The sequence below is a fragment of the Crinia signifera genome, chromosome 5 (assembly GCF_055691185.1).
Source record: "Crinia signifera chromosome 5, ASM5569118v1, whole genome shotgun sequence".
NCBI lineage: Eukaryota > Metazoa > Chordata > Amphibia > Anura > Myobatrachidae > Crinia > Crinia signifera.
The window spans coordinates 333,661,121-333,686,798 of NC_139221.1; the positions used below are offsets into that span (position 1 = coordinate 333,661,121).

Here is a 25,678-nt window from a genome sequence, read left to right on the forward strand (position 1 = left end):
GAATGGGGGCAGCAGGAAGCCTCAGACTGAGCATTATATAGTGGGAGGAGCAGGATCCCCAGCAGCACAGAGTATATCAGGAGATGAGTGATGTGTCAGGGAGGACCTGGTTGTGTGTGACGTTAGGAAGGGAATATATTCAGCAGTGGAAGGAGCTGTGTCACTCACCAGCACAATGGGAATATGAGTCTCCTGTGACATTGTATGGTCACACACAGCTCTATATAAATCCAACATGAGCACTTGTTAATCTTGGGCTGTTATGATGTTGTTTCCAGTACTATAGGCTCCATAATTTGTGATGCCAAATGTCTAATTCTGAGGTTCTATGTCCCAGGTTCTGATCGGTGATGAGCCTGCACCCGGCATGGAAAACCTTCTAGAATTAAGTGTTCCATCTGAATTGGAGGAAAAACTGAAGTTACTGGATGAAGAGGAAGAACCAAAGGATGCTTCATAATACCGGTGACAGAACGTGGCTGACATGTGACTGTAATATCGGGATCATAGGAATAACCTGTGTGTGAGGGCAGGGATCCAGTCACTCAGGTTCTAAGCTGACAAACAATGGATCAGTAATATCTCTGGGAAGACCGAACTTACCGCCCTCTCTAAAATTGTCTCTTTTTTTTTTAACCTTTGTTATTGAATACAAAATAAAATGAAAATTCAATAAAAATGATTTTAAGAAGAAAAAGAAAATGTGTTCGGCTGTGATTGCTGATTGCTAAAGTTCTTGGTCTTCCTAAGAAACCCAAAAAACAAGTGCTGCATGGACCAATAGGAAGCTGCCAGCACAAATCTTGCAGCTTCCTATTGGTCCGCCCATCGCAGTAGATTTCTATAGGGGGCACCGCTTTATCTCGGTTTCCAATTATATTATATTATACAGTTCAACTTTCAGGTCAATTAAGTGGCTCATTATTCTGGAATAGAAGTAACTTTCCATTTGGATATAATAAATATATTTGTATAAATGATGTGACTGGAGGCCTGCCATTGGTGGCTACGGGTGTGGTACAGGGGTCCGACTGTTGGGACCCCGTCCGGCACCTGGTGGCTACGCCCCTTGCGATCACAGGCCATGTTTTGGTCTTCATGAACCTTCATGTGTAGGATTACATGTTATATGTAGTGATGTATGTACAGATGTAGGATTACATGTTATATGTAGTGCTGTATGCGCAGATGTAGGATTACATGTTATATGTAGTGCTGTATGCGCAGATGTAGGATTACATGTTATATGTAGCGCTGTATGCACAGATGTAGGATTACATGTTATATGTAGCGCTGTATGCGCAGATGTAGGATTACATGTTATATGTAGTGCTGTGTGCGCAGATGTAGGATTACACGTTATATGTAGTGATGTATGCACAGATGTAGGATTACATGTTATATGTAGTGCTGTATGCGCAGATGTAGGATTACATGTTATATGTAGCACTGTATGCACAGATGTAGGATTACATGTTATATGTAGTGCTGTATGCACAGATGTAGGATTACATGTTATATGTAGTGCTGTATGCGCAGATGTAGGATTACATGTTATATGTAGCACTGTATGCACAGATGTAGGATTACATGTTATATGTAGTGCTGTGTGCACAGATGTAGGATTACATGTTATATGTAGCGCTGTATGCGCAGATGTAGGAGTACATGTTATATGTAGCGCTGTGTGCACAGATGTAGGATTACATGTTATATGTAGTGCTGTATGCACAGATGTAGGATTAGATGTTATATGTAGTGCTGTGTGCACAGATGTAGGATTACATGTTATATGTAGCGCTGTATGCGCAGATGTAGGATTACATGTTATATGTAGTGCTGTATGCACAGATGTAGGATTACATGTTATATGTAGTGCTGTATGCACAGATGTAGGATTACATGTTATATGTAGTGCTGTATGCACAGATGTAGGATTACATGTTATATGTAGTGCTGTATGCACAGATGTAGGATTACATGTTATATGTAGTGCTGTATGCGCAGATGTAGGATTACATGTTATATGTAGTGATGTATGTACAGATGTAGGATTACTTTTTATATGTAGCGCTGTATGCGCAGATGTAGGATTACATGTTATATGTAGTGCTGTATGCGCAGATGTAGGATTACATGTTTTATGTAGTGATGTATGCACAGATGTAGGATTACACGTTATATGTAGCGCTGTGTGCACAGATGTAGGATTACACGGTATATGTAGTGCTGTGTGCACAGATGTAGGATTACATGTTATATGTAGTGCTGTGTGCACAGATGTAGGATTACATGTTATATGTAGTGCTGTGTGCACAGATGTAGGATTACATGTTATATGTAGTGCTGTATGCGCAGATGTAGGATTACATGTTATATGTAGTGCTGTATGCACTGATGTAGGATTACACGTTATATGTAGTGCAGTGTGCACAAATGTAGGATTACATGTTATATGTAGCGCTGTATGCACAGATGTAGGATTACATGTTATATGTAGTGCTGTATGCATGGATGTAGGATTACATGTTATATGTAGTGCTGTGTGCGCAGATGTAGGATTACACGTTATATGTAGTGCTGTATGCACAGATGTAGGATTACATGTTATATGTAGCGTTGTATGCACAGATGTAGGATTACATGGTATATGTAGTGCTGTATGCACAGATGTAGGATTACATGTTATATGTAGTGCTGTATGCACAGATGTAGGATTACATGTTATATGTAGCGTTGTATGCACAGATGTAGGATTACATGTTATATGTAGCGCTGTGTGCACAGATGTAGGATTACATGTTATATGTAGTGCTGTATGCACAGATGTAGGATTACATGTTATATGTAGTGCTGTATGCACAGATGTAGGATTACATGTTATATGTAGTGCTGTATGCACAGATGTAGGATTACATGTTATATGTAGTGCTGTATGCACAGATGTAGGAATGCCTGTTATATGTAGTGCTGTATGCACAGATGTAGGATTACATGTTATATGTAGTGCTGTATGCACAGATGTAGGAGTACATGTTATATGTAGTGATGTATGTACAGATGTAGGAATGCCTGTTATATGTAGTGATGTATGTACAGATGTAGGAGTACATGTTATATGTAGCACTGTATGCACAGATGTAGGATTACATGTTATATGTAGTGATGTATGTACAGATGTAGGAATGCCTGTTATATGTAGTGATGTATGTACAGATGTAGGATTACATGTTATATGTAGTGATGTATGCACAGATGTAGGATTACATGTTATATGTAGCGCTGTATGCGCAGATGTAGGATTACATGTTATATGTAGTGATGTATGTACAGATGTAGGAATGCCTGTTATATGTAGTGCTGTATGCACAGATGTAGGATTACATGTTATATGTAGTGATGTATGTACAGATGTAGGAGTACATGTTATATGTAGCACTGTATGCATGGATGTAGGATTACATGTTATATGTAGCGCTGTATGCGCAGCTGTAGGATTACATGTTATATGTAGTGCTGTAGGCACAGATGTAGGATTACATGTTATATGTAGCGCTGTATGCATGGATGTAGGATTACATGTTATATGTAGTGCTGTATGCACAGATGTAGGATTACATGTTATATGTAGTGATGTATGTACAGATGTAGGATTACATGTTATATGTAGCGCTGTATGCACAGATGTAGGATTACATGTTATATGTAGTGCTGTATGCACAGATGTAGGATTACATGTTATATGTAGCACTGTATGCACAGATGTAGGATTACATGTTATATGTAGCGCTGTGTGCACAGATGTAGGATTACATGTTATATGTAGTGCTGTATGCGCAGATGTAGGATTACATGTTATATGTAGTGCTGTACGCACAGATGTAGGATTACACGTTATATGTAGTGCTGTATGTACAGATGTAGGATTACATGTTATATGTAGCGCTGTATGCACAGATGTAGGATTACATGTTATATGTAGCGTTGTATGCACAGATGTAGGATTACATGTTATATGTAGCGCTGTATGCACAGATGTAGGATTACATGTTATATGTAGCGCTGTATGCACAGATGTAGGATTACATGTTATATGTAGTGCTGTATGCACAGATGTAGGATTACATGTTATATGTAGCGCTGTATGCACAGATGTAGGATTACATGTTATATGTAGTGCTGTATGCACAGATGTAGGATTACATGTTATATGTAGCACTGTATGCACAGATGTAGGATTACATGTTATATGTAGCGCTGTGTGCACAGATGTAGGATTACATGTTATATGTAGCGCTGTATGCACAGATATAGGATTACACAGTATATGTAGTGCTGTGTGCACAGATGTAGGATTACATGTTATATGTAGTGCTATGTGCATGGATGTAGGATTACATGTTATATGTAGTGCTGTAGGCACAGATGTAGGATTACATGTTATATGTAGTGCTGTAGGCACAGATGTAGGATTACACGTTATATGTAGCGCTGTGTGCACAGATGTAGGATTACACGTTATATGTAGCGCTGTGTGCACAGATGTAGGAGTACATGTTATATGTAGTGCTGTAGGCACAGCTGTAGGATTACATGTTATATGTAGCGCTGTGTGCACAGATGTAGGATTACATGTTATATGTAGCGCTGTATGCACATATGTAGGATTACATGTTATATGTAGTGCTGTATGCACAGATGTAGGATTACATGTTATATGTAGCGCTGTATGCACATATGTAGGATTACATGTTATATGTAGCGCTGTATGCACAGATGTAGGATTACACGGTATATGTAGCGCTGTATGCACATTTGTAGGATTACATCTTATATGTAGCGCTGTAGGCACAGATGTAGGATAACATGTTATATGTAGCGCTGTGTGCACAGATGTAGGATTACATGTTATATGTAGTGTTGTATGCGCAGATGTAGGATTACATGTTATATGTAGTGTTGTATGCGCAGATGTAGGATTACATGTTATATGTAGCGCTGTAGGCACAGATGTAGGAGTACATGTTATATGTAGTGTTGTATGCGCAGATGTAGGATTACATGTTATATGTAGCGCTGTGTGCTCAGATGTAGGATTACACGGTATATGTAGTGTTTTATGCGCAGATGTAGGATCACATGTTATATGTAGCGCTGTGTGCACAGATGTAGGAGTACATGTTATATGTAGCGCTGTAGGCACAGATGTAGGATTACACGTTATATGTAGTGCTGTATGCGCAGATGTAGGATTACATGTTATATGTAGTGTTGTAGGCACAGATGTAGGATTACATGTTATATGTAGTGCTGTATGGGCAGATGTAGGATTACATGTTATATGTAGTGCTGTATGCACAGATGTAGGATTACATGTTATATGTAGTGTTGTAGGCAGGGCCGGCGCCACCACTAGGCAGGATAAGGCATTTGCCTAGGGCGGAAGTTAGGATCAGGTGTGACCCCTGGACCGAGGTAAGCTGCAACTATCAAAGTATCCCTCCCCCCGAGTGACTCGGCGGCCTTTGTCGCATCACTCGCCACCCGTTCCCTCCGGTGGTGCGATGTCTGGCACTTCCCCCCCACCCGTGGAGCAATGCAGATAGGACGCTGCTATGCGCAGTTGAGTGCCGGATTGGGACTGCAGCCACCTAGCGTCCATCTTGCTGCTCATACACACCCCCGGCAGCCCGGAGTCTGACAGCGGCGATGTCCCCCCAAGGAAACGACAGCGGCTGACACATCTGAGCTTGGAGGAGAAGGCGCTCACGAGGTGCGGTTACCCTAACACTCCCAGGGGGGAATGTGTGTGGCTGGGCACTGGCAGGGTCGGTGCTGACAGTGTGTGGGAGATTGCCTCCCAGCAGGTGGAGCGGATGAGCGCTGGGGCGCCGCTGAAACCCCCCCCCCCCCTCCTTGTTGCCTGGGGCGCTCCAGTGGCTTGCACCGGCCCTGGTTGTAGGCACAGCTGTAGGATTACATGTTATATGTAGCACTGTATGCATGGATGTAGGATTACATGTTATATGTAGCACTGTATGCATGGATGTAGGATTACATGTTATATGTAGTGCTGTAGGCACAGCTGTAGGATTACATGTTTTATGTAGTGCTGTATGCATGGATGTAGGATTACATGTTATATGTAGTGCTGTAGGATTACATGTTATATGTAGTGCTGTAGGCACAGCTGTAGGATTCCATGTTATATGTAGCGCTGTATGCACAGATGAAGGATTCCATGTTATATGTAGTGCTGTAGGATTACATGTTATAAGTAGCGCTGTAGGAACAGCTGTAGGATTACACGTTATATGTAGCGCTGTATGCACAGATGTAGGATTCCATGTTATATGTAGCGCTGTATGCACAGATGTAGGATTACATGTTATATGTAGTGCTGTATGCACAGATGTAGGATTACATGTTATATGTAGTGCTGTAGGCACAGATGTAGGATTACATGTTATATGTAGTGCTGTGTGCACAGATGTAGGATTACATGTTATATGTAGCACTGTATGCATGGATGTAAGATTACATGTTATATGTAGTGCTGTATGCACAGATGTAGGAGTACATGTTATATGTAGTGCTGTAGGCACAGATGTAGGATTAAATGTTATATGTAGCGCTGTGTGCACAGATGTAGGAGTACATGTTATATGTAGTGCTGTGTGCACAGATGTAGGATTACACGGTATATGTAGTGCTGTGTGCACAGATGTAGGATTACACGGTATATGTAGTGCTGTGTGCACAGATGTAGGATTACACGGTATATGTAGTGCTGTATGCACAGATGTAGGATTACATGTTCTATGTAGTGCCGTACGCACAGATGTAGGATTACATGTTATATGTAGTGCTGTGTGCACAGATGTAGGATTACACATTATATGTAGTGCTGTACGCACAGATGTAGGATAACATGTTATATGTAGCGCTGTGTGTTGAGATAGTATATCCCACTAACCCACATATGTTTGGAAAGATTGTATTGTCCCACTGAGGGGTTAATTCTGTTCAGTGAGAAGTGAGGAGAGGTGATATCTCTTTTGGAGTTTATTTCTGAAAAAACAGAAAGGAAGAGAAGTTTTTTCAGTGATGAGGTGAGAGCATATCTCCCAACTGTCCCGCTAAACGCGGGATGTCCCACAGTGTCTATTCGGTCAGATTGGGGGAAACGGCCGTCGGTGTCCCGGGGGGGGGGGGGGGGGCAGTTGGGAGTTCCCCACAATCTGACCGAATAGACGCTGTGCGCATGCGCACAGTGTCTATTCGTGGCTGAAACGGGGCGCGGCTTAATTAGCATAAGCCGCGCCCTCATTTGCATAGACCATGCCCCCCCTTTCGGGCGAGTGTCCCTATTCTACTATGAAGAAAGTTGGGAGGTAGGTGAGAGTAACATCAGAAATAACTCTGTAGGAGATTAAAGACAGGAAATGGTTAATGATATTGATAAGAGAGTAAAGTTTTATTCCTAAATTATGTGAAATATCCAAGGAGTGCTACAGAACTGTTTTCCATAGCAAGGACATTTAAACAATTATGTGTTGAAAGATCTTAGAATTAAAGATATTTTTTTCCCTTTTGAAAAAGCACAATGAATAGATTTAAGTTATTGCAATGTTTGTATGGGACAGTGATCAGCAATACCCAAGGATGACCTCCAGCCCCCCCCCCCCCCCCCCCCCCCTTTGCTTCCCTCATGTGATAATGTTGTTTTATCAACATCTGTTTAAAAACTGCCATTTTTTTCCCAAATGACAAATGCTTATATGATGTCTGAGCTTAATAATGCTATTGCTTCTGCTTGCAGTTTGAAATTAAATCCCAGGTGTGACCATTCCAGAGAAAAGATTAATTTACAAATTAATGCATTTAATTCTGCACAGAAAAAGAAATGGTTTTTTTTTTTTTTTTTTATATATATTATTATTACTGAGCCACTAGAAATTCTTTAGAAAATAATATTGAGTCTGCAGGTAACTCCGCAGAATCATTATTTAAGCCCTTAATAAAAATCCAGATCTTATAGTGATCATTATAGTATGCATAGTAAGTTGTGTTTTATGCTTACTGATTTATCTGATTGCATGTTGCCATTTTATTAGATCCATTGGTCATGCATATGAGCCCACAAATAAGGAATGGAGGTCACAATTAGGTGCAGCACTACTGGGTACTGCTACTAGTAATCGCATTTGCTGCACAACTAATCATGATATTATCTCAAATATTTATAATGATTTAATGATTGTTTTTTTCCTCTACCTTCCCCCATGGCAGCCATTACTATGGGTTCCTCCCTTCTGGGTAGTCCTTCGGAAAAGAAAAAAAGACACCAGCCCTATAAGAAGGCTCCACCTCCCTGCTCCGGTGTCTTTTTTTCTTTTCCGGGTAGTTGGAAGGGCTTACCCTGTGAAGTGCTGCCTGGATACCGCTGCTCAGGTGTGAGGACTTTGCTGCAGCTGGTGGGGTCCGGTCCCAGAGTTTGTGCCGCATGCAAACCCCGAAAGGGGTAAGCTGAGTCGGCGGCATCCTCAGGAGTGCACTATCAAGCGGCGCGGGATAGGGTTTGCAGTGTAACTCCTGGCCTGTGTTAATCTCCGTAGAGAACAGGCGGGTGTCAGGTGGTGCGCGACGCGGGAGATGACGCGTGCATAACAAGTAGCCGGCTGGAGGAAGAAGCCGGAAGACGCCGGGTCGCGTGGATGCTGCTGCGACTGCTGCACGGAGCGCGGTTGGACGGGTGAGAGAGTCTGATATTTTTTGTTGTCCACTGCATCACCAATGCTTGCGGGGAGAGAGAGAGAAGTAAGCGCCTTGTATTTTGCTTTTGTCAGAATTCTGTGGAAAGTAGTAGTAGTAGTAGTACGTTTATTTATAAGGCGCCACAAATAAACGGAAAGGATTGTCTGATAAATGGAGTGAGCAGGGTAACGTGGCGCTATCTGAAGGGATCTGCCTGATGGATCTCTCGAGGTGTGTCCCAATTTTACCTCAAGATAAATACAATAATGAAAGGGGTGTAGAGATCCACACGTGGGCGCTCCCTGTGTTTCGGGAAGTGAGAAGAGGGAGAGATGGAGAAGATAAAGGGGGAGTGTGTTACTTCCCTTTGTTTTTCTTCTCCTGTATGGCTGCTTTCTCCTGTAGATGTTCTTAGGTTTAGGATATTCCCGATTTCCAATGTGTCTCGGTGATCATGTGGAAAAAGATGAAATAAAGATTGTAGAAATCCACAATGAGAGGTATCTCTGGGGTCAAAAAAGTGTTATTACAATGTCACTTCGAGCTACGGTGGCGTACCGAACTCACTTGTGACGACAAGGATACAGGTGCATCAAGGTATCTTTTGGTTCAAAAAGGGGGTGGCGTACCCGTACTCACGTGGTGGGACGGAAATCAAAGCGCATCAAGGTTTCTTTAAATATCCATTTTATTGGAAAAGATTAAAACATCAAGGGGATACAATAAAAGGGGGTGTGAAGAGGAAGGTGAGGTGCCTTACCAAGTGATGGTTGGGTAAAGTCAAGCCGGATAACCTACACCCAAGTTCTCACAGGTTAGCTAAACTCACCTTCACAGCTTCTCTGCCTCCTGGGGGTACACTAGATCTGGGCCGACATGTTTCGGGATACTACTATCTCTTCTTCAGGATCCAGACTAGTGTAATCCTCGTGGTTCCATATATGTGCTATAGCACTTCCGGTTCCGGGTTACGTGACACCGGAAGTGAACAAAACGGTATTTGTCTATTTGAACAGAATGGTGCTCTAATGTGTATACAATAAGGGTACATAGTCCCCCTTGCTGATGTAGCATCTTCTATCTCCAAACGAGATGTATTGCGGGTGTGGGGTGGATATAAGAGGATGTCAATATGCGGTAATTCCGGAAGTTTGTAAGCCGTGACCGGAAGTCGCTCCGACGGAGCTTATCCTGTGAACACACGGAAGTTCAGTAGTTCCTGGTGGCTTCGTTTGGGGGCGGAAGTGCCGCGAGCGCAAGTCTGTAAGCCGTGACCGGAAGTTGCTCCGGCGGAGCTTATCCTGTGAACACATGGAAATTCAGTAGCTCCAGGTGGCTTCGTTCGAGGGCGGAAGTGCCGCGAGCGGGTGTTCCGCTACCGGAAGTTCGTCTGCCTCGGTTTATCCTAAGTACACCCGGAAGTGTGTTTCTAGTTAATCCTCCTCAGCTTCATTGGGTGGAGGAAATGATGGGGACGGGAGTTGTGACGCATGTCTGTTTGGATATGCTGATTCGCTGTCCTGTGGTGCAGGATATAATGGGTTTATTGCTAGAGGATGATCTGAAATACAAATGGAATAATGAGGGAGAGAGAGAGGATAGGTGGGGAAAAGAATGTAGAAAAATGAGTAAAAATTGGGCGGTGTACTACAAAATGAGTGAAAAGCAAATATTCTATAAAAGAATGAACGGAAGAAAAAAACAAAAAATGAAGAGATGAAATAGATATGAATGATGAAAAAAATATATATATAATTTCCAGGGAAAGGAAATATATAGTTAGATGAGAAAAAAATATATGAAATAATTTTTTTTTAAATAAAAATTTAAAAATCAAAAATAAATAAAGAAAACAATAAATGAAATAAAAATAAAAATAAATAAATATAATAAAAATAAAAATAATAATAAAATAAAATAAAATAGAAATAAAATAAATGAGAGAAAGATATGAGTGAGTGTATGTGAGAAGAAAAATGGGTACTTATGTATTATCTGGGCTCCCATGTTAAATGTACCCCATTTTTTCATACCCCTACTATCCAACTACGCATGGAGTTGATTTTATATAGTGTGGCGAGCGCAGCGAGCCACCGTGCCCGAAGCGTGGCGAGCGCAGCGAGCCCCGCGAGGGGATGCGGTCTCATAAGAAAAACGGGAGCCCAGATATTACATAAGTACCGAAAAATGGAAATAGGAAAAATAAAAAGATGTATGTACATACATATGGATAATGAATGTAAAGCTTTGAAAGTGAATACTATTGCGGATACAAATGATAGGAATATGAGGATAGAAAAACGAGGAAGAAGGAAAGGGAAAGGAAAAGATGTCTACAAAGTGATGGGAGATGGAAGGACAAGAGGTGTGGGTTTGGATAAGAAGGCTAACCAGAATATCATTTTAGAAGCAAGAGAAGGAAGGGAAAAACGCAGAAAGAAGGAGATTTTGTGGGAAGTGAGTGGGGAGTGAAAGAAGTGGAGGTGATCAGAGGAACCATTTTAATTCAAAATCTTGGTTTAGGCCTGATGGTATGAGGGTTTTGAATTTGTATATGAGCTTCATTTCTGCTCTGGCTAGATTGACTTCTTGATTCCTGTTCTTCCAACTGTTGTTGATTTTTTGAATCCCGACAAATCTCTTTATGTGATTGATGGAGCAGTTGTGTTTGGATTTGAAATGGTTGGAGAGGCTATGGGTGGATAGCCCTTTTTTAATGTTCCTCAGGTGTTCTGCAATCCTTACTTTTAGAGGTCTAGTTGTTCTGCCGATGTAGAATAGTCCACATGTGCACTCAATTGTGTATATGACATTGGATGTTTCGCAAGTGATGAATTCCTCTATCTTCTTTTTATTGTTATTGATGGTGATGTCAGTGTATTTGGATGTTTCTGTTTTTATACTCCTGCATCCTATACACATTGCACAGCGGTGGAATCCCTTGGTTTGTATTCTGGTTCTTTTTTCTTCTGGTAAGCAGCTTTTTACTAGATGGTCCTTCAGGTTTTTGGACTTCCTGTATACAAATTTGGGTTTGGGAGGGAGGATATTTTTGAGGATGGGATCTTGTTGTAGGATGTGCCAGTTCTTCTTGAAAATACTCTCTACTGTTTTGTGGTTACGGTCGAATCTAGAGAAGAAGGCGAACTTGAATTGGTCATTATTCTCTTTGTTCTTTTGTTTATTTTGTAAGATGATATTCCTGTCCTTTAGGTTGACCTCTTCTATTACTTCCTCAAGGGTGGTATCTTTGTATCCTTTTGCCTTGAACTCTTCCTTCATGGTTTTAGCTTGTGTACGGAATATTTCGCTGTTGCTACAATTACGTTTAAGACGTAAAAATTGGCTTTTGGGGACGCTTTTAAGCCAGGGTGCATGATGTTGACTATTGACGGGTATGTAGGTATTTGCATCTGTTGGTTTATGGTATGTTTTGGTTTGCAGGGTGTTATTGTCGATGTAGATGGTGAGGTCCAAGAAATTAATGGTGTTTTTGCTGAGTTGGAATGAAAATATGATGTTCTTGTTATTTTGATTGAGGGATTCCGTGAAGTCCTTTAGTTCTTGTTCCTCTCCTTCCCATATTATCAACACGTCATCGATGTATCTTTGCCATTTTTGTAATTTGGTGCCCCAGATACTGTTATTGTAGATGGTGGTTTCCTCCCAGTACGCCATGAAAAGGTTGGCGTAACTGGGAGCAAATTTTGTCCCCATTGCGGTTCCTCTAATTTGTAAATAATAATTGCCTTCAAAGTAGAAAAAGTTATTGTAAAGAATGAATGAGATGGAGTCTGAAATGAAGGCTTTCGTGGATGGTAAGTGATCGTTTTTTTCCAGGTAATGTTTTACTGCTTGGAGACCATCTTCGTGTGCTATGCATGTATATAAGGCGGTAACGTCTCCAGTTCCTAGTATCTTTTGATTGTTCCAGGTTTCATTTTGTAGTTGTCTAAGTAAGTCCCCAGTGTCTTTGAGATAGGCCTGATTCTGTTTTACTAATGGTTGCAAAAAGGAGTCGATCAAAGCTGAAAGATTGGAGGTTAACGAGTTGGTACCCGCTATGATGGGTCTTCCTGGCGGGTTTTTCTTGTCCTTGTGGACCTTAGGAAGAATGTATATAGTTGGAGTTGTGTCTTCCTCGATGTTGATGAAATCGTGTTCTCTTTTGTTGATCCCTCCACTTAGCAGATGTTTGTCGATGAGTTTCTTGAATTCTCCTTTTATTCTTGTGGTGGGGTCCTGGTTGAGTTTTTTGTAGGTGCTTCGATCGTTAAGGTGTTTGTATATTTCCGTTGTATACTGTTCTTTATTCATTATGGCGATTCCACCGCCCTTATCGCATGGTTTGATTATTAAACCTTTTTCTTTTTCCAGGGTTTTTACCGCCTCTCTTTCTTTTCTTGTTAAATTGTGTTTGATTTTCTTTTGTTTATTGTTTATATCTTCTATTTCTTTGATGACTATTTTACTGAATGTTTCAATGAAATTACCTTTGATGAAGGTGGGGTAGAACTTAGATTTTTTCTTCATGATGGTATGTGGAGCTTCTTCTACGTTTTGTTGGCTGATCGGGGTATCTGGGGATTCCAAAGTTAAGACAGTTTGATCTGTTGTTTCTAAGTCCTTCTTAACAAAATATTTTTTCAGGGTGATCTGTCGGATGAACTTATGTACGTCAATAAATTTCTCAAACGGATCTGACGTTGAGGTCGGGGCATACTTGAGTCCTTTGCATAGTACACCTTCTTCTGTTTTTGAGAGAGGTCTATCACTCAAGTTAAATATCATTGACGATGCGGTGGTGGTTTCGTCTATGGTTCCTGGTATCTGGGTGAAGTCTTTTCTCCTTTGAATTCTCTTTCTGTTCTTATAATTTTTCTTAGAGAGTTTGCCCCCTCTTTTTCCCCGTGTGGTACGGAGTTTTACTTGAAGATGAGCTTTCTTCTTTTTCTTCTTTCCTCCTCCGTCCTTTTTGTCTTTATCTCCAGTCTTGTCCTTTGTTCTAAAAAAGGATGTCTGGTGGGGTTGGTGGGTTCTTGGAGGAAGGTTTCTATATTGGTATAGCTGGGGCCAGGAATTGCTTCGTTTGTTGATCTTTGTCTCATTATGGATGTTGTATTTTCCAATGGAGATCTCTCCTTTCTTGAATTCCTTCTTCTGGAACTGGATGAGTTCTTCCTATTTTCTCTCCCAGTGTGTCGGGATTCGATGTTCCTTTCTTGATGTATGTATGGATTGACTTTGTTCCTTAAATTTTTCTTTGAAGATTGTCTCTCTTGTATGGTGTCGTTACGAGGGTAATCACTGAAGTGAGGTTTTCTGTTGGGAGCTGGATATTCTCTATACTGTAGTCTTCTACTTCTATTGGCAGCTTGTGATGATCGTTCATATTGGTTTATTTGTGAGATATGATTTTGATGTCTCCTCCAATCTTGATAATTTTGATATTTTCTATCCGGTTTATCTGGGGTGTGTCTTCTATGGATGTGAAGAGAAGATTTGTATGATGTTCTCTGTGGGGCTTCTCTCCATGAAGCTCTTCCTTGTATACAATCCCCGTTATTTCTTGTTTTGCTAGTGTGTCTGGGTTGTTGGTATCTCTCTTCACGGTTTCTATATTCAGGGGTATGGGTTTTGTTTGTTTTCTTTTTGTGTTTCTCTTTCTCTCCTGTGGTAGATTTTGTATGTGGTTTCTGGGGCGGGCCAAATTTGTAATAGACGTAATCCCTTTGGAGTTTTTTCTGTTTTTTTGCTGTAAGTTGTTTGGTATTTTTGTCTATCCTATCTATGATGTTTTTTTCTAGGGTGGGAAAGGTCTCCATATTGGAAAATGGTTCGATGAGTGTCTGTAGGAGATCCACTCTTTCTGAAGTTTCTTTAAGTTTCTTCCTATGTTCTTTTAAGACTAATTCCATGAGGGAAAAGGAGCATGTGTTCAGAATGATATTCCATTCTTTGGCGAAATCTTCCGATTGATCTTGAAATGTTGGACTTTTCTTCATGCGTAGGCCTTTAGGGATGATGTGTTCAGCCATATATTTCTCGAGTGTGGCGACCTCCCACCACAGCTTGTTTTCTTTGACTAGCCAGTCTCCCAATTTGAACATGGCTAGTTTCAATTTTTCATTCGTCATTTCCGTGTCTTCTTCATTATGTGTGATCCTGAATACTTCTTCTGTATCTTCTTTTCTTTTTTCCCTATGTCCGAACATGATATCGCCCGAACCCTGCTAGCTGGGAGACGAAACTAGAGTGATAAATGGAGTGAGCAGGGTAACGTGGCGCTATCTGAAGGGATCTGCCTGATGGATCTCTCGAGGTGTGTCCCAATTTTACCTCAAGATAAATACAATAATGAAAGGGGTGTAGAGATCCACACGTGGGCGCTCCCTGTGTTTCGGGAAGTGAGAAGAGGGAGAGATGGAGAAGATAAAGGGGGAGTGTGTTACTTCCCTTTGTTTTTCTTCTCCTGTATGGCTGCTTTCTCCTGTAGATGTTCTTAGGTTTAGGATATTCCCGATTTCCAATGTGTCTCGGTGATCATGTGGAAAAAGATGAAATAAAGATTGTAGAAATCCACAATGAGAGGTATCTCTGGGGTCAAAAAAGTGTTATTACAATGTCACTTCGAGCTACGGTGGCGTACCGAACTCACTTGTGACGACAAGGATACAGGTGCATCAAGGTATCTTTTGGTTCAAAAAGGGGGTGGCGTACCCGTACTCACGTGGTGGGACGGAAATCAAAGCGCATCAAGGTTTCTTTAAATATCCATTTTATTGGAAAAGATTAAAACATCAAGGGGATACAATAAAAGGGGGTGTGAAGAGGAAGGTGAGGTGCCTTACCAAGTGATGGTTGGGTAAAGTCAAGCCGGATAACCTACACCCAAGTTCTCACAGGTTAGCTAAACTCACCTTCACAGCTTCTCTGCCTCCTGGGGGTACACTAGATCTGGGCCGACATGTTTCGAGATACTACTACAGATAGCGCAGGCCTTATGCTTGCTGGCGAATCGCCAGCAGCATGGCGCGCCATCTGACTGAGACGCGCGTGCGTCCCCCACGCACGCGCGTCTCAGTATCCGGCCGGCCGGCGAGGCGGACGCAATACTGTCCGCCTCCCGCTCGAGGGGGGCTGGGGGGACCCGAGGAGGCTGTGGGGGGGTGCGGGCGCCCGGTGTGGGCACCGGGCGACCGAGGGCAGCACCGTCGGAAGGGGACGCGCGCGCACCTCGTGCGCGCGCGTCCCCTTCCGACACACAGATGGCGCGGGAGCAGGGAATGGCGATGGCGACGCCATCGCCATCCCCTGCAAAGATGAGCCCGGCCCCATCTGTATCTCTTCTTCAGGATCCAGACTAGTGTAATCCTCGTGGTTCCATATATGTGCTATAGCACTTCCGGTTCCGGGTTACGTGACACCGGAAGTGAACAAAACGGTATTTGTCTATTTGAACAGAATGGTGCTCTAATGTGTATACAATAAGGGTACATAGTCCCCCTTGCTGATGTAGCATCTTCTATCTCCAAACGAGATGTATTGCGGGTGTGGGGTGGATATAAGAGGATGTCAATATGCGGTAATTCCGGAAGTTTGTAAGCCGTGACCGGAAGTCGCTCCGACGGAGCTTATCCTGTGAACACACGGAAGTTCAGTAGTTCCTGGTGGCTTCGTTTGGGGGCGGAAGTGCCGCGAGCGCAAGTCTGTAAGCCGCGACCGGAAGTTGCTCCGGCGGAGCTTATCCTGTGAACACATGGAAATTCAGTAGCTCCAGGTGGCTTCGTTCGAGGGCGGAAGTGCCGCGAGCGGGTGTTCCGCTACCGGAAGTTCGTCTGCCTCGGTTTATCCTAAGTACACCCGGAAGTGTGTTTCTAGTTAATCCTCCTCAGCTTCATTGGGTGGAGGAAATGATGGGGACGGGAGTTGTGACGCATGTCTGTTTGGATATGCTGATTCGCTGTCCTGTGGTGCAGGATATAATGGGTTTATTGCTAGAGGATGATCTGAAATACAAACGGAATAATGAGGGAGAGAGAGAGGATAGGTGGGGAAAAGAATGTAGAAAAATGAGTAAAAATTGGGCGGTGTACTACAGAATGAGTGAAAAGCAAATATTCTATAAAAGAATGAACGGAAGAAAAAAACAAAAAATGAAGAGATGAAATAGATATGAATGATGAAAAAAATATATATATAATTTCCAGGGAAAGGAAATATATAGTTAGATGAGAAAAAAAATATATGAAATAAATTTTTTTGAAATAAAAATTTAAAAATCAAAAATAAATAAATAAATAAATAAAGAAAACAATAAATGAAATAAAAATAAATAAATATAATAAAAATAAAAATAATAATAAAATAAAATAAAATAGAAATAAAATAAATGAGAGAAAGATATGAGTGAGTGTATGTGAGAAGAAAAATGGAAATAGGAAAAATAAAAAGATGTATGTACATACATATGGATAATGAATGTAAAGCTTTGAAAGTGAATACTATTGCGGATACAAATGATAGGAATATGAGGATAGAAAAACGAGGAAGAAGGAAAGGGAAAGGAAAAGATGTCTACAAAGTGATGGGAGATGGAAGGACAAGAGGTGTGGGTTTGGATAAGAAGGCTAACCAGAATATCATTTTAGAAGCAAGAGAAGGAAGGGAAAAACGCGGAAGGAGATTTTGTGGGAAGTGAGTGGGGAGTGAAAGAAGTGGAGGTGATCAGAGGAACCATTTTAATTCAAAATCTTGGTTTAGGCCTGATGGTATGAGGGTTTTGAATTTGTATATGAGCTTCATTTCTGCTCTGGCTAGATTGACTTCTTGATTCCTGTTCTTCCAACTGTTGTTGATTTTTTGAATCCCGACAAATCTCTTTATGTGATTGATGGAGCAGTTGTGTTTGGATTTGAAATGGTTGGAGAGGCTATGGGTGGATAGCCCTTTTTTAATGTTCCTCAGGTGTTCTGCAATCCTTACTTTTAGAGGTCTAGTTGTTCTGCCGATGTAGAATAGTCCACATGTGCACTCAATTGTGTATATGACATTGGATGTTTCGCAAGTGATGAATTCCTCTATCTTCTTTTTATTGTTATTGATGGTGATGTCAGTGTATTTGGATGTTTCTGTTTTTATACTCCTGCATCCTATACACATTGCACAGCGGTGGAAACCCTGGAAAAGAAAAAGGTTTAATAATCAAACCATGCGATAAGGGCGGTGGAATCGCCATAATGAATAAAGAACAGTATACAACGGAAATATACAAACACCTTAACGATCGAAGCACCTACAAAAAACTCAACCAGGACCCCACCACAAGAATAAAAGGAGAATTCAAGAAACTCATCGACAAACATCTGCTAAGTGGAGGGATCAACAAAAGAGAACACGATTTCATCAACATCGAGGAAGACACAACTCCAACTATATACATTCTTCCTAAGGTCCACAAGGACAAGAAAAACCCGCCAGGAAGACCCATCATAGCGGGTACCAACTCGTTAACCTCCAATCTTTCAGCTTTGATCGACTCCTTTTTGCAACCATTAGTAAAACAGAATCAGGCCTATCTCAAAGACACTGGGGACTTACTTAGACAACTACAAAATGAAACCTGGAACAATCAAAAGATACTAGGAACTGGAGACGTTACCGCCTTATATACATGCATAGCACACGAAGATGGTCTCCAAGCAGTAAAACATTACCTGGAAAAAAACGATCACTTACCATCCACGAAAGCCTTCATTTCAGACTCCATCTCATTCATTCTTTACAATAACTTTTTCTACTTTGAAGGCAATTATTATTTACAAATTAGAGGAACCGCAATGGGGACAAAATTTGCTCCCAGTTACGCCAACCTTTTCATGGCGTACTGGGAGGAAACCACCATCTACAATAACAGTATCTGGGGCACCAAATTACAAAAATGGCAAAGATACATCGATGACGTGTTGATAATATGGGAAGGAGAGGAACAAGAACTAAAGGACTTCACGGAATCCCTCAATCAAAATAACAAGAACATCATATTTTCATTCCAACTCAGCAAAAACACCATTAATTTCTTGGACCTCACCATCTACATCGACAATAACACCCTGCAAACCAAAACATACCATATACCAACAGAAGCAAATACCTACATACCCGTCAATAGTCAACATCATGCACCCTGGCTTAAAAGCGTCCCCAAAAGCCAATTTTTACGTCTTAAACGTAATTGTAGCAACAGCGAAATATTCCGTACACAAGCTAAAACCATGAAGGAAGAGTTCAAGGCAAAAGGATACAAAGATACCACCCTTGAGGAAGTAATAGAAGAGGTCAACCTAAAGGACAGGAATATCATCTTACAAAATAAACAAAAGAACAAAGAGAATAATGACCAATTCAAGTTCGCCTTCTTCTCTAGATTCGACCGTAACCACAAAACAGTAGAGAGTATTTTCAAGAAGAACTGGCACATCCTACAACAAGATCCCATCCTCAAAAATATCCTCCCTCCCAAACCCAAATTTGTATACAGGAAGTCCAAAAACCTGAAGGACCATCTAGTAAAAAGCTGCTTACCAGAAGAAAAAAGAACCAGAATACAAACCAAGGGATTCCACCGCTGTGCAATGTGTATAGGATGCAGGAGTATAAAAACAGAAACATCCAAATACACTGACATCACCATCAATAACAATAAAAAGAAGATAGAGGAATTCATCACTTGCGAAACATCCAATGTCATATACACAATTGAGTGCACATGTGGACTATTCTACATCGGCAGAACAACTAGACCTCTAAAAGTAAGGATTGCAGAACACCTGAGGAACATTAAAAAAGGGCTATCCACCCATAGCCTCTCCAACCATTTCAAATCCAAACACAACTGCTCCATCAATCACATAAAGAGATTTGTCGGGATTCAAAAAATCAACAACAGTTGGAAGAACAGGAATCAAGAAGTCAATCTAGCCAGAGCAGAAATGAAGCTCATATACAAATTCAAAACCCTCATACCATCAGGCCTAAACCAAGATTTTGAATTAAAATGGTTCCTCTGATCACCTCCACTTCTTTCACTCCCCACTCACTTCCCACAAAATCTCCTTCCGCGTTTTTCCCTTCCTTCTCTTGCTTCTAAAATGATATTCTGGTTAGCCTTCTTATCCAAACCCACACCTCTTGTCCTTCCATCTCCCATCACTTTGTAGACATCTTTTCCTTTCCCTTTCCTTCTTCCTCGTTTTTCTATCCTCATATTCCTATCATTTGTATCCGCAATAGTATTCACTTTCAAAGCTTTACATTCATTATCCATATGTATGTACATACATCTTTTTATTTTTCCTATTTCCATTTTTCTTCTCACATACACTCACTCATATCTTTCTCTCATTTATTTTATTTCTTTTTTATTTTTATTATATTTATTTATTTTTATTTTTATTTTTATTTCATTTATTGTTTTCTTTATTTATTTTTGATTTTTAAATTTTTATTTCAAAAAAATTTATTTCATATATTTTTTTCTCATCTAACTATATATTTCCTTTCCCTGGAAATTATATATATATTTTTTTCATCATTCATATCTATTTCATCTCTTCATTTTTTGTTTTTTTCTTCCGTTCATTCTTTTATAGAATATTTGCTTTTCACTCATTCTGTAGTACACCGCCCAATTTTTACTCATTTTTCTACATTCTTTTCCCCACCTATCCTCTCTCTCTCCCTCATTATTCCGTTTGTATTTCAGATCATCCTCTAGCAATAAACCCATTATATCCTGCACCACAGGACAGCGAATCAGCATATCCAAACAGACATGCGTCACAACTCCCGTCCCCATCATTTCCTCCACCCAATGAAGCTGAGGAGGATTAACTAGAAACACACTTCCGGGTGTACTTAGGATAAACCGAGGCAGACGAACTTCCGGTAGCGGAACACCCGCTCGCGGCACTTCCGCCCTCGAACGAAGCCACCTGGAGCTACTGAATTTCCATGTGTTCACAGGATAAGCTCCGCCGGAGCAACTTCCGGTCGCGGCTTACAGACTTGCGCTCGCGGCACTTCCGCCCCCAAACGAAGCCACCAGGAACTACTGAACTTCCGTGTGTTCACAGGATAAGCTCCGTCGGAGCGACTTCCGGTCACGGCTTACAAACTTCCGGAATTACCGCATATTGACATCCTCTTATATCCACCCCACACCCGCAATACATCTCGTTTGGAGATAGAAGATGCTACATCAGCAAGGGGGACTATGTACCCTTATTGTATACACATTAGAGCACCATTCTGTTCAAATAGACAAATACCGTTTTGTTCACTTCCGGTGTCACGTAACCCGGAACCGGAAGTGCTATAGCACATATATGGAACCACGAGGATTACACTAGTCTGGATCCTGAAGAAGAGATAGTAGTATCTCGAAACATGTCGGCCCAGATCTAGTGTACCCCCAGGAGGCAGAGAAGCTGTGAAGGTGAGTTTAGCTAACCTGTGAGAACTTGGGTGTAGGTTATCCGGCTTGACTTTACCCAACCATCACTTGGTAAGGCACCTCACCTTCCTCTTCACACCCCCTTTTATTGTATCCCCTTGATGTTTTAATCTTTTCCAATAAAATGGATATTTAAAGAAACCTTGATGCGCTTTGATTTCCGTCCCACCACGTGAGTACGGGTACGCCACCCCCTTTTTGAACCAAAAGATACCTTGATGCACCTGTATCCTTGTCGTCACAAGTGAGTTCGGTACGCCACCGTAGCTCGAAGTGACATTGTAATAACACTTTTTTGACCCCAGAGATACCTCTCATTGTGGATTTCTACAATCTTTATTTCATCTTTTTCCACATGATCACCGAGACACATTGGAAATCGGGAATATCCTAAACCTAAGAACATCTACAGGAGAAAGCAGCCATACAGGAGAAGAAAAACAAAGGGAAGTAACACACTCCCCCTTTATCTTCTCCATCTCTCCCTCTTCTCACTTCCCGAAACACAGGGAGCGCCCACGTGTGGATCTCTACACCCCTTTCATTATTGGAAAGGATTGTCTGCTTGGAAGCAGGTGTGTTGGAGTAGTACTGAGGCGGTAACTCTTTCCCTGCTGGATTGAAGAGGTGATTGTGGATGCAGTACTCTCTTACTGAATGAGCAGTGGTTTTTTTGCATAAGCTAAAGTTGTATATGCTTCTATTCAGCGCACCACCTTGAGATTATGGAGGAGGAAAACCGGCAGGCTGTTAGGAAGTCAGGGTAAGCCCTAAGAGAGGAATAATTTTTTAATGGTGGTGGTCATTAGTTTTTTATTTTTATTTTTTGTTGTGGCACCACTGTGTTTGTTACTTAGGTGATATTCTTTGTTGGTAGGTCTGAGACCAGCAGAGAAAAGGAAGCTAAGCAGAAGAGATCACACAAAGCTAAATGCAGTTCTTGTGACAAATCTTTGCCTGAGAGGCATGTGGGCAGCCTGTGTGAGGCTTGTAAGACCCCGCTGCAAATACCTATGGTTCAGATGAACAGTCTGGTAGATATGCTGAAAAAATCACTGTCAGATACCTTTATGACTAAGGAGGATTTTTCCAAAATGAGATCTAAAAGGAAACATGCTGTATTAAGTGATTCAGATGAATCAGTGGAAGCAGCTGACAGTGTGCATGTGCTGGATCAAGATCCTGACATTGATGATGAGGATCAATTACAGGATAAGTCTGAGTCTGACTTCAGTACAGACATGATTAATAACTTATTGGGACTGATTCACAAGTCTTTGAACATAGAGGATCCAGCAGAAGATCTTAATTTGCAAGAATTGCTGTTTAAAGATAAAAGGAAAAAGAGTAAAGTTTTTCCATTATCACAGACTTTAAAAGGGGTGATTGCTGATGAGTGGAAACACCCAGATAAAAGGATTGCTATACCAAGTAGGATTGCAAAAATGTATCCATTTGAGAGGGAGCAAGTTTCATCCTGGGATGAGGCCCCTAGGGTGGATGCAGCGGTCTCTAGGATATCCAGGAAGACTACGCTTCCACTAGAGGACGCAAACATTTTTAAGGATCCCATGGAAAGGAGGATCGAATTGGGCCTTAAAAGGCAACACTTGGTAGCAGGGGCGGCATTAAAGCCTGCTGCAGCAATGGCGGTGACCTCCAGAGTTCTCAGAGGCTGATATATTGGATGGCATAAAGAGGTCTGAGTTAATCAAAATGATTCAGGACATACAACTGGCAGTACAGTTCTTGTGTGAGGCCTCTTTGGACTCAGTGCGCCTGGCTGCAAGGGCAGGGGCCACTACAGCAGCCATCAGGAGAGCCTTATGGCTAAAGCCATGGGCTGCAGACGTCCAGTCAAAGAACAAGTTAATGTCTCTTCCGTTCCAGGGTGATTACCTGTTCGGAAAGCAGCTGGATGATCTGGTGACAAAGATATCTGGGGGCAAGTCGGTTTGGTTGCCCCAGGACAAAAAAGAAGAATGTGCCTAGTAGGTTCAACAGATACCAGCCACAGGATTATAGGGAAGCCAGGAGTTATAGGCCTGGCAGGGCCTATAGAAGGGGATCCTGGATATCCAGGGCAAATTTTCGGGCCCAAAGGGGCAGAGAAAATAGATTCCCTTCCAAGAAGGAACAGCAATGACGCCGACCCTCAAAGGGTAGGTGCCAGACTGGTAAAGTTTCATCAGGTCTGGCAAAGGTCCACCACAGACAGGTGGGTCTTGGAAATCATCCAGTCAGGATACAAGATAGAGTTCAAAACGTGGCCAGGAAATCTGGTAGTAGAATCCCCTATTCCCAGGGACAAGGAGGAAAGGGAAGCTTTGTTTTTGAGTTTGGAAGAGATGATGGCCCAAGGCGTGGTCACTGTAGTACCAAGAGGACAAGAGCCTCTAGGGTGGTACTCTCGTTTTTTTATTATAAAAGAAGCATCCGGAGGTTTTCGTACCATTCTGGATCTCAGACGTCTCAACAAAAAGGTGCGCATCAGGCCATTCAAGATGGAATCAATCAAGTCCATACTTCCAGAGATAGGTCCAGGAGATTTTATGACTTCAATAGATCTCAAAGATGCGTACCTTCATGTGCCAATATTCGAGGGACATCGAAAATTTCTACGTTTCAAGATTCTAGGTGTGAGCTATCAATTCACGGCCCTCCCATTCGGGTTGGCAACTTCCCCACGCACATTCTCAAAGGTACTAATAGTACTAGTGGCAAGACTGAGGCAAGAAGGCATAAAGCTATGGCCTTACCTAGACGACATACTTATAGTGGCAAGCTCCAGGGACGTTGTGCTACGTCACACAGAAAGAGTGATTCAATGTTTGGAGCAACATGGGTGGCTTATAAATCGAAAGAAAAGTCATTTAGAGCCAACTCAGAAAATACAATACTTGGGAGTGATAATAGACTCCGCCCAAATGAAGGTGGCATTAACCGCCGACAGGAGGTTGAAGTTGATACAACAAGCCAATATGATGAGGATAAGATCAACGGTGAGGTCACAGGACTGTATGAAGGTGCTGGGTCTCATGGCGGCCGCATTAGAGACAGTGCAATGGTCCAGATTTCATATGAGGAAAATACAGGCCTGCTTTCTCATACAATGGAACAAGGACAGCAAAAATCTGATGCAAAGAATAGTGTTGACAAAGGCGGCAAAATTAGATTTGGCCTGGTGGTCAGACGACGATCGGCTAAGACAGGGAAGGTCGTTCGCCCCCATGGAGCAAGTAGTCGTGACTACGGATGCCAGTCAAATAGGCTGGGGAGCAACTTGTGGTCCAGGGATTGCACAAGGAAGATGGTCCCCATCCTGGGGAAAAGCACACTCCAATGTGAGAGAAATGGAGGCAGTGGTCAGAGCGTGTCGTCAGTTCCAGAGTCAGATTCAGGGCAAAGAGCTCATCATCAGATCAGACAATCGGGCTGTAGTGGCCTATATAAATCGCCAAGGCGGAACAAGAAGTCGCAGTCTGATGGAAGTGGCAGACAGGTTGTTGGCCTGGGCAGAGACTTCTGTTCTAAACATAACATCGGTCTTTCTGGCAGGGAAAGAGAACTACAGGGCAGACAAATTAAGCAGGAAGACCTGTCTACCAGGAGAATGGTCGCTCAACGACGAAGTTTTCACCATGTTAGTGAGGAGATGGGGTCTACCTCAAGTGGACCTCATGGCCTCAGCAGAGAACAACAAGGTACCAGTGTACTTTTCTCGATTCAAGGATCCGCAAGCAGAGCAATGGGACGCGCTGACGGCCACCTGGTGGATGAGGCGTGCCTATGTTTTCCCACCGATTCCGGTAATTCCGAGATTGTTGAGGAAAATTCAGAGGGAGAAAGCAGAGGTAATAGCGGTACTACCTTATTGGCCACGGAGGGCGTGGTTTGCTTCAGTACGCCAGATGGCGGTGGAAGAACCGTGGACGCTTCCGTCAAGACCCGATCTTCTAGTTCAGGGGCAAATATGTCAGCCGCAACCTTTGACCTGGAAGTTGACGGCCTGGCGGTTGAAACCAGGTCATTGACTGAAAAGGGTTTTGAAGGGGAAGTGGTCCAAACCTTGCTCAAGGCTAGGAAGGGATCCACTTCTGCAGCGTATTACAAAGTGTGGAAAAAATACGTATCAAGGTGTAAGGAGAAGATGCAGTCGCCGAGGGAAGTTACATCAGTACTAAGTTTTCTGCAAGTAGGACTGCAGATGGGACTGTCCTTAAGTACTTTGAAGGTACAAGTCTCAGCCCTGTCGGCAATGTTGGACTGGGACTTGGCAGGGGACAGGTATGTCCGAAGGTTTATTCAGGCAGTAAGAAGACTGAAACCTAAATTTAGATCTCCCATGGCACCTTGGGACTTGAATTTGGTGCTTGGGGTGCTTATGGAACCTCCGTTTGAGCCCTT

At 42.1% G+C, this 25,678-nt stretch overlaps 1 protein-coding gene across 2 annotated transcripts in view; it reads left to right on the top strand.

Annotated features, from left to right (window-relative positions):
- Window positions 1-25,678, top strand: part of HGH1 (HGH1 cochaperone) — a 149,618-nt gene that overhangs the window by 112,692 nt on the left and 11,248 nt on the right. Inside the window, exon 7 of one of the 2 annotated variants that reach the window (XM_083145063.1) lies at window positions 338-646. The exons of the other annotated variant lie outside the window; for it this stretch is intronic. Within the exon in view, the coding sequence (XP_083001189.1) occupies window positions 338-460 (123 nt within the window). The 3' untranslated portion in view covers window positions 461-646. Of the gene's footprint in view, window positions 1-337; window positions 647-25,678 lie in introns of those variants that run through there. 2 annotated transcript variants of the gene reach the window in all.